The 9,938-nt window shown below is 33.9% G+C and overlaps 1 protein-coding gene across 1 annotated transcript in view; it reads left to right on the top strand.

Moving 5' to 3' along the window:
- The first annotated feature begins 839 nt into the window (after positions 1 to 839).
- The window catches only part of LOC107698013 (phosphatidylinositol 4-kinase alpha-like), a 46,131-nt gene continuing 37,032 nt past the window's right edge, over positions 840 to 9,938 (top strand). Inside the window, exons 1-12 of the mRNA XM_016498920.1 lie at positions 840 to 989; positions 2,642 to 2,758; positions 4,093 to 4,186; positions 4,873 to 4,961; positions 5,036 to 5,108; positions 5,189 to 5,451; positions 6,426 to 6,492; positions 6,748 to 6,896; positions 8,140 to 8,205; positions 8,338 to 8,434; positions 8,561 to 8,749; positions 9,854 to 9,935. Of these exons, the coding sequence (XP_016354406.1) occupies positions 894 to 989; positions 2,642 to 2,758; positions 4,093 to 4,186; positions 4,873 to 4,961; positions 5,036 to 5,108; positions 5,189 to 5,451; positions 6,426 to 6,492; positions 6,748 to 6,896; positions 8,140 to 8,205; positions 8,338 to 8,434; positions 8,561 to 8,749; positions 9,854 to 9,935 (1,382 nt within the window). The 5' untranslated portion in view covers positions 840 to 893. The remainder of the gene's footprint in view (positions 990 to 2,641; positions 2,759 to 4,092; positions 4,187 to 4,872; positions 4,962 to 5,035; positions 5,109 to 5,188; positions 5,452 to 6,425; positions 6,493 to 6,747; positions 6,897 to 8,139; positions 8,206 to 8,337; positions 8,435 to 8,560; positions 8,750 to 9,853; positions 9,936 to 9,938) is intronic.

The following is a 9,938-nucleotide window of genomic DNA, read 5'->3' as shown; positions in this document are numbered from 1 at the left end:
TTATTATTATTATTATATAACTTCTACTATTATTACTACTACTACAACAACTACTAATTATTATTATGTATTAATATTGTTATTATTGATACATAATACATTACTTCTACTGCTACTACTATACTACTAATTATTATTATGAATTGTTAATATTGTTACATAATAACAATACATGTATTATTATTATTATTATATTATTGTTATGCTGTTATTGTTATGAACCATTCTTTCATTCATTAACATTATACATATTTATTTATAAATATGAATATTACAGAAATACTACTACAAAAATTAGAAATAATAATTATTAATATATAATACATAATAATATATTACTTCCACTAATAATAATAATTATTATTATTAATTATTAATATTGTTAATTCATAATAACAACAATAATAATGCATACAATTTTTTATAAATAATTATTGATATACATACTATCTGACTACTAATAAATATTAATTATTAATATTGTTTATTTAATTATGATGATGCTGTTATCGTTAATATTACAGAAATACAAAAATCGCAATAAAATATAAATATATATATATTAGTCAATACTCTATTAGAGATTGTGAAGTTTGTTCAGGTTTCTCTCTCAGTATTCATAAAGCTGTCAAGACTATTTCTTCATTGCTTTTTCTTTTTAATGAACTACACAACACGTTTATAAAACCCCTCTCCATTAGTGGTGTGTAAATATTCTTCAGCTGTACGAGCCAATAAGATCAACTGTATAGTGATGATGCTTTAATGTAGACACGCCTCTCCATCGGCTGTTATTTGTGCCTTCACACTCTCCGTATTGCGGAGGTGTTTCTGCACCGCGGGCTGCTGCGGAATCATCGTCGTTTGTGTGTGTGCAGCTTTTCTCGTGGATCATGGTGTCGCGAGGCGGGACGCGAGAGTTCTATTTCAACACGGTTCTGTCGCTCGCGCGTTCACTGGCAGCGCACCGCCCGGCGCCCGTCGAGAAGGTACAACACAACACAACACACACAACACACCACACACAACACACACAACAGACGCTCTTCACTACGCTCCTGACGCGCTGCGCTGCGCTGCATTGTAACAGATCGCGCCGCGTTACTGTGATGCGCGACAGGTGTCACGGGCTGCAAGTTTGTTGCGCAGCAATGCAACAACTGTATGTTTGCATCGAGTTCAGTTGTGTTGTTTGAATTTTGCAGTCATATTTTGGTAATCTGATATATAACATGCATGATTGGCATATTCATTAACTGTGATATTTACATGCAATACTCAATATCTAAACATTGTTAAATCAAGATGCATTTACTTGAGAAACAACTTGACTTATGATATTGCATCAAATGCATCAAAATTAAGTGAGTTTTTGATTTAAAATATTTGCCAATGTGCTGAGAAAAACAGTCTTGTTTTCCCTTTGAATTAAGTTAATTTTTTTGACCCCAGATTTTTTTATGCAGTTTTATTTTAGTATAATTGAGATACTATTATAGTTTTGTTTAATATTGAGTTATTTTTTTAATTTTAAAATTGAAGTGTAAATGTCAAATTCAGTAGTAATTTTGTTGTGCATTTGTCATTTTTATTAGTTTTTTATGTTTATATAGTTTTTATACTTTATCTATATTTTTATTTTATTAATTTTTATATTAATTTATTTGTTAATTTTAAGATTTAGTTATTTTAGTATGTCAAGTTAAACTAAATGAAAATGAGAAATGTTGCTTTTTGCAATTATAATTAAAAAAAATTTTTTTTTTTAGATTTTATATTATTTTAGTTAACATTTATTGTTTCAAGTAACGAACATGTTTTTTTTAATGGTTTTAGTTAACTATAATAACCCTGGTTTTAAGGATGAACTCACTTCATTTTAATAAAACAAGACTTCATATCCGAAGTACTTTTGCTTCTCAAGTAAATGTATCTTGATTCCAGAATGTTTAGATATTTGTACTGGAAAAACTGTATTTTTTTTTCAGTATTTAAGGGCCATGTATTTTTGAATGATCTGGAAAAATGGAACATGGGGAAAAAAACATTATCATGGTACTTTTATTCGTTGAACGGAATAAATGCATTACACCTGTTCTGAAACGACCACAATTTTGGATATTTTTTTACATTTTGTAAAATGTATTTGGTCTATTAAACGGAAAAACATATGCAGCAGTTCAGAGCTGTCACATGTCCAGAGGCTTTTACAGGCGCTAAATGGTGCCAGCTTGAGCCCGCAGCACCGATGAAAGCTTTTCTTTCTTTTCTACACATTTGCTCTGACTCTGTTACAGTATTAAAGCAACAGCAGCAGGTGTATAGACTTCCTTTTGTGCTCTTGTGAAATGCATTGCCACATTGCAGACGCCTGCATGACCGATTCATCTTGCATTTGCATTCTCATGCATTTGCGCACTGCAGCAGAAATCTTCATGTTGTTGTATTATGAGCAGCTGATTTCCCCACATGTGCATGCTCTCAAAGCATGCGTGAATCTCTTAACAGGTTGTTCTAGTTCTGCAGATGCCAGATAGATCAGTTTGCTTAAATCCTCTGAGAGAGAGAAGTTGTTTAGCTTTGAGCTCATGTCAACTGATAGGAATAGAAAAGTAGATTCAAAGCGTGTCTCTTTCATCAGGTGCAGAAGTTATTATGCATGTGTCCATGCGACAGCCGCGGCGTCTTCACTCTGGATGTCCGCCGCAGGGATGCCGTCATCGCACTGGCCGTGTTCCTGGTCGAGTCTGATTTACAGGTGAGTTTGATTATTAGCATGAGTGTCTTTCACAAGTGCAGTTGTGTTTTTGTGTGTGTGCTATTTTGGGGACAAAATTGTCCCCGGATGTTAGCTAAATATGACAAAACCTCCCTTTGGGAATATCCTCGAATGGCCAAGTGCGTGTTGAAGCTTTCCAGCTGCTGAGCTGGTTTATGAGAGAAAATCACTGCTAAAGCAGATAATGTGATCACAGCTGGATTAGAGCTGTGACTGGTTAAAGGAATAGTTCAGCCAAAACTGAACATTTGCTGAAAATGTGCTCACCCTCAGGCCGTCCAAGATTAGGATGAGTTTGTTTCTTCATCAGGTTTGTAGAAATGTAGCACTGCATCAGTGTCTCAGCAATGGATGCTCTGCAGTGAATGGGTGCCGTCAGAATGAGAGTCCAAACAGCTGATAAAAACATCACAATAATCCACAAGTAATCCACAGCACTCCAGTCCATCAGTTAACATCTGGAGAAGACAAAAGCTGAAATAAATCCAGCATTAAGACATTTTTAACTTCAAACTGTTGCTTCTAGTCCATAATCCATAATAACGCTTCCTCCAGTGAAAATGTTTTCTGAATCAGGAGAAATCTGCACAGATCAAGCACTGTTTACAAGCCAAAACCGCTCTAAACAAATATGTGACTAGATTTTGGTGTGAGAGACAACAGGAGACTGACTTTTTCACTGAAGGATGTGTTATGGATTATGGACTCATATTTTAGCAGGATATGATATGTCTTGATGGATTTGTTTCTTACAAACACGCAGCTTTTGTCTTCTCCAGATGTTAACTGATGGACTGGAGTGGTGTGGATTACTTGTGGATTATTGTGATGTTTTTATCAGCTGTTTGGACTCTCATTCTGACGGCACCCATTCACTGCAGAGCATCCATTGCTGAGACACTGATGCAATGCTACATTTCTACAAACCTGATGAAGAAACAAACTCATCTACGTCTTGAATAACCTGAGGATGAGCATAGTTTCAGAGAAAATACATTTTTTAGTGAACTATTCCTTTAAGCCACTTTAAACACACACACACACACACACACACACACATACACACACAGAGTTTAGCTTGTACTCTTTATTTTTCTCACTTGCCAAAGGGTTGTTTTGTTTCTTGTAGGCTGCATAATTTCTCTGCACAAACAATGTATGCAGTGTAATTTTGGTTTTCTTTTTTTGAAGCATCTGATTTTTATATAAATAGATTTGGGATTTGATTTGCAAGTATATTCTGATCTAGTCTGTCGTTATAAAGTTTTCACTTTTGCAACACAATGCTCATGTATGATATGTGTCTTTTTCAGCACAAAGACACGGTGGTAAGTTACCTGTTGAGTCTGCTCAAGGGATTACCCAGAGTGCAGTGGGTGGAGGAGAATGCTTGGAGGAAGTGTAAAGGTAATAATTTATTCCTCTTTCTTCATCAAGAACATTACTATGCACTATGTATGCAAGCATGTACATTACTGTTTAAAAGTTTGGAGTCAGTAAGATTTTAAAGAATTAATACATTTACTAAATATACTGCACAGTATATTGCCTATTACTTAGAAAAATATAGTAAGTGTAGAATTATGCATTATGTGATGCTAAACATTTCAAACAAAACTATTGAAAAAAATTCAAATATATTTGTGTTTTTGTGAATTTTAGTAAATAAAATAAGTTATTATATACAGTGTGTGTGTATATATATATATATATATATATATATATAGATATATATATATATTATAAAAAATATTGTAGAACAAAATATAACTAAATTAATTGATTATTGAAAAAAATGCAGAAATAATTTTAGAAAAAAACATTCAATACAAAAAAATACTATTGAAAAAAATGTTTTTTTTGACATTTTCTAAAGTAAATAAAAATAAATTCATATTGAAATAAAATATGCAAAAAATTGAACCATTGGTGAGCATAAGAGACTTCTTTCAAAAACATTTAAAAAAATTGTACAATCCCCAAACCTTTGAATGGTGGTGTATATCTTCTGTATTTTTGTATGCCATCAGAGCCTTGTATAGTTTACGTGCATAGACACTTGAAAATGAAGTTTGTATTTTATATGCTCACAGAGACTCTCCCCATGGCAGAAAACTTCAGCTTCTGTCTGGTGACGCTCCTGTCTGACGTCGCTCAGAGAGACCCGGAGTCTCGCTCACAGGTCAGATCTTCAGTGCATCTTTACATTTCCATCTTACCTTTTCCTTTGCACTCATTTACCGTCTTTCTGTCCAGATTCTGGATGCTGTGATGGAAGTGATGCAGTCTCTGCTGGAGATCTGCCAGACGCCCGAGAACCATGATAAAGGTGATCTGAGCTCTGCTGCACGTCTCAAACACACATTTAGATTCACTCTCACTCTCCTGACTCACTTCCTGTCTCGTCAGTCTACCTGTGCAGGTATGCTGTTCCGTGTCTTCTGGGCGTGGCCCGAGCGTTTGGTCGCTATGGTAATGGCGGCGAGCCCCTCCTCTCTCAGCTGTTTCCGCGAGGAGCGCCGCAGCCGGCTCAGCGTGTGTCTGTGGAGACCGAGGGCGTTCGGAGGAGATCCTTCAATGACTTCCGCTCTATTTTACCCAGTTCACTGCTCACGGCCTGTCAGGGAGACATGCTGAGACGCAAGAGCGGCATCGCTAACCCTGACGCACAGGTCAACACTACACTTGTATACTGTTTAGTGCATACTGTGCACGGTTATATTGCCTGTTACTTTTTTTTAAAAACATAATAAGTGTAAAAGTATGGATTATGCAATGATAAACGTTTCAAACAACATGTATGTTACACACTGTCACATGATACTTTGCATGGTTTAATTCTGCGAGTAGCATCTGGGTATTATCTCAGTAAAAAATTTAATTTATTGAAATACATGTGCAGAAAAAAACCTTTTTTAAGTAAATACATTTTTAAAAACTATTGGGAAAAAATGCAAAAAATTATAAAAAGTACAAATAAATTATTGAAAGAATGTGCAAAAATAATGTTTGATGTTTTTAAATTTTATAAATTTTATAATAAATTTTAGGGAAAGTATAAGTAAATAAAGTAAATTATTGAAAAATATACAAAAATAATTTGATTAAGTAAATAAAAAGTATTTATTCTGAGAAAATATGCAAAAGTAGTTTTAGAAAAAAAGTAAATAAAAATAAAGTATTGAATGTCATGCGAAAATGAAGAAAGAAGTAAATAAAAATAAATGATTGAAAAAATATATGCTAAAATAATTATTGAATGTTTTAAGAAGTACATACAAATAAATTAATATGAAATAATATGAAAAAATACAAATATTTAGGGGAAAAAAGTAAAAAAATGTCTTAATGTCTTATCCCCATGGCAGTCTGATCTAAAAATATATAAAAAAAAAAAATCATTGCTAAAAACACTCAATTCATTCATGAAACTGGAAAATGTCAAGTTTTGCACATTGCATTGTGGGATATAGTATTGACTGTATACTGCACATTTCGGCAAACAAAGTAGTGGGTCATCCTGGTATTCTTTGCACATGAAAGATTCACAGTGTGTGAAGAGGATACAGTGTGTATTGCAGAAATAGCATGAGTAGTATGGGATGGTAGTATCTACTGATAGAGTAGACCTGGGTTATGTTCACAGGGGAGTCCGGACAGAGGTGGACCATCGCCCTGCTCTCCCACAGCTCCAGGACCACAGTATTTTGAAGGTAATCGCTGTGTCACGACTCTAATCTCTGAACAAGCGCTTTTAGCGTCTCAACATTCTTCAGCAGATTCAGAGCTCAGGGTTCATGCACTCGTTTCTCAGTAAGCCCCTTTTAATTCCGTTCAAATTAGTCACTGCTGAATTGTTTATTTAATTAGAAGACATTTTTGTGCTAGTGTTCGTGTTACTGCATTGTCACCCACTGCAACATTAAACCGTGAGTGTTTGTAGATGTGATCTGATGGTGTTTTGTCAGGTTCGTGTCTGGCGGAGGGTAGTGTGGTGAATCCAGATTATTACTTCACGACGGTCAGCTCCAGTTTCTCCATCTCTCCTCTCTTCACTGGAGCCAGCGGACAAGAAATAAGCGTCCCTTTAGAGCTGCTGATCCGCCTCTTACAGATGGTACACACACGCTTACTGAGCTCCTCACGGCGTTTGGCAGAAAATACAGAAGCGTGCATGTCAGTATTGGCCTTTTATATGAATAAGGGGTTTTAAAATAATGTCTGCACTGATATTTATAGAACAGCTGACGGCTAATTTAGTAATCATATGTACCTGATGCAGTTTGGTCATTTGTTATAAATATAAATATTTTTATATTTCTATTTAACCTAAATTTATTGTTATTTTAGTTTTAGTACGTCAACTTTTTTTTCAGTTTCAGCCATTGTGATATTTCGAATTTTCATTTAAGTTTAGGTTTTAATTTTTCATCTCAAATTTCGATTTATTTTAGCTTTAGCAAAAACAAATTTTAATTGTTTGTTTACAATAACACTGCTTTGACATTAACCACACAGATTTTTTTTTTTTACTTTTTTTTTTTCCACTCAGAAATTGCTAGTAAATTAATAGTGAAAATTAATGCTTATTTAATTCAATATTTACTCACCAAAAATGATTTGTAACACGCACTGCATCATATTTTGCTAAATGAAATCCAGTTTTGAGGTGCTGATTCCAAAAATAGTGCCTGTTTGTCACGTCATGTTTTTACAAAATATGATTTCTTTTGTAGCATTTTTGCTTTTGATAACATTTGTAAGATGAAAAAGTCTTGTATTATCCCGTAATCAGCAGAAAAACACCACAAAGACATGATTTCTGTCTTCCTCTGAGCCAGATTACAACTATTTGTTCAGTTCTCGGCACATTTCACAAATTGTTTTGATTAATTTCCACTATTTCCACTCCTTTGCAGATTATAAGTTAAATAATACGTTTTAAGTACTACTTTTTGTCATTAGCAGAAATGTTGTCTTTTTGTCATGAAACGTTTGACGTTTGACTGCTTTTTTGTTTAAAAATAAATTATTATTGGAAAAATACTTAAGAATGATTTAAATACATACAAAAATATGCTAAAAAATAAGTAAACAGAAATGAATGAAAACATGCAAAAAATAATTTTTAATTTTTTTAAGTAAATCTTAATTTTTATTTTGTAAAATGATGTAATATTAAGCTTTTTTTTTTTTGTAAATCAGCAGAACTTTTTTTTTCAAGATGCAGGGTTGCGTAATTCATTGTAGAGAAACTGACACTTCTGTTAATCAACCAAGTGTCGTTGGCCGATTATGATTGCTAAAATCTCCAAATATTGATTCATCACCCTGTTAATATCTCACTGTTGTTTCTGCAGGTGAAGCATTTCGTCTCTGATTCATTCCTCAAGACTCTGGACGCTGTCGTGTCTGAGGTTACAGAGGTGAAGCCACACGTTTCATTTACTAGGATTTATATCAGCATTAATATTGAATTGTCACAAACCAGATGCTTAAGCCTGTTTGCTTGTTTAGCTCTTCCTGATTCGCCCTTCCTTTTTTCTCTGTTAATGAAGGCAAATCCAGGCATCGATCTCTTTTACAAAACCTTCAGCGACCCGCTATACGTCAGCATGTTCAAGATGCTGCGAGACACGCTCTATCACATGAAAGGTTGCTGAAATCTAGCCGTTATTTAGCTCAAATGGTTTATTAATCACACCTTTAATGTTTGTGTAGTGTTTGTTAATGCCTTTGACCTTTGCCGTATGTGAATGTTTCATGTGGATCTCTGGTCAGATGTGCAGACGAGCTTCGTTAAAGAGGTGCATGACTTCATTCTGGAGCAGTTCAGCAGCAGCCAATCAGAGATCCAGAAGGTTCTCAGTGAGGAACGGTTGCCAGGGGAACCCAGTCCTCTCAAGCTCCGTTGTCATGCCAACGCAGCCTGTGTGGACCTCATGGTGTGGGCCGTCAAAGATGAGCAAGGTCTGTAGCTTCCTTTCAGTCACTGACAATCACTGCTTTTACTGCGTCTCAGGGTCGTCTAGTAGGACAGACCGGGGCATGTTGTCACACTCCAGTGGAGGTGTCTCTGGGTGGGTTGTGTTATATTATAATATACATTTCTATATAAACATGAAATCAAAACCAACTCTTTGGTCATGCATATTTCTGGTTTTATTGTGAGCAATTCATGAGTTCACGTTATTATAAAGAAAAATGTGCTTTTATCAAAATGCAGTAATTGCTTTCTTTTTTATGACTTTCCATTTTGTTGCACTGTAAGAAATGTATAATTTTTGTTTTAATTTGTGAATGAAACAGATTAGTGGAGTGCAAGAAAATTTACCAGAAAATACTACTTCAGTCTTTCTTCTTCAAAAATTTCATTTTTCATATCTTTATTATTTGTGAAATTCACTAGCAATTTGAGTAAAAGTAAAAAAATATATATATATACAGTACATTTTGTGATGTGGTTAATGCTATCCAATAGCAGTTGTTATCATAAGTTAAAACTATTACAATTAATATTTGTTAATTGAAATGAAGCTGAAATAATATCTGAATATCAGATGGTAAAACTTAAATGAAAATTTTCCTATTTAACTGAAATAAAATTGTCTGAAATATTAAAACTACTCAAATTAAAAAACAAAACAAAAAAACATTTAGCCTAAACAGAAATTAAAATGTATAAAAAAACGAATAAAACGTTAAAATCACATAAAATTACTAAAACTAAAAAGAAATCCTTTATTTAAATTTTTTCAGGTATTCCAAAATATTATTAAATACTATAACAGTACATAAATAATACTAAAATATCACTGACCAATAGTAAAGTAGATATTTAGTCATTTTGTCAGGATGCAGGTAATAATTCAGCCAAAAAAAACAGCAAATTCACATTCATCACTTATCACCATGCAGTAAATAAGTTCATGTCTCTTCCTACATTGTCATTAATTTCAATAATAAATTTCATACCTGAGTAGGAGTTGGTTTCTGTATTCTGGAAAAGACCGCAAAAGTTTTGGACTGCAAAATTATTTGATTCACAAATTTCTCATGCTGTTGTTCTTTCAGGAGCTGAGAATCTGTGCACTAAACTGTCAGAGAAACTTCAGTCCAAGACGTCCAGTAAGGTGATCATCGCTCACATGCCGCTGCT

Source organism: Sinocyclocheilus anshuiensis, unplaced genomic scaffold (genome assembly GCF_001515605.1).
Source record: "Sinocyclocheilus anshuiensis isolate Anshui unplaced genomic scaffold, SAMN03320099.WGS_v1.1 scaffold2565, whole genome shotgun sequence".
In the NCBI taxonomy this organism is placed as follows: Eukaryota; Metazoa; Chordata; class Actinopteri; order Cypriniformes; family Cyprinidae; genus Sinocyclocheilus; species Sinocyclocheilus anshuiensis.
The sequence above is the reverse complement of the archived record's forward strand: the minus strand, read 5'-3'. Positions and strand labels throughout refer to the sequence as shown.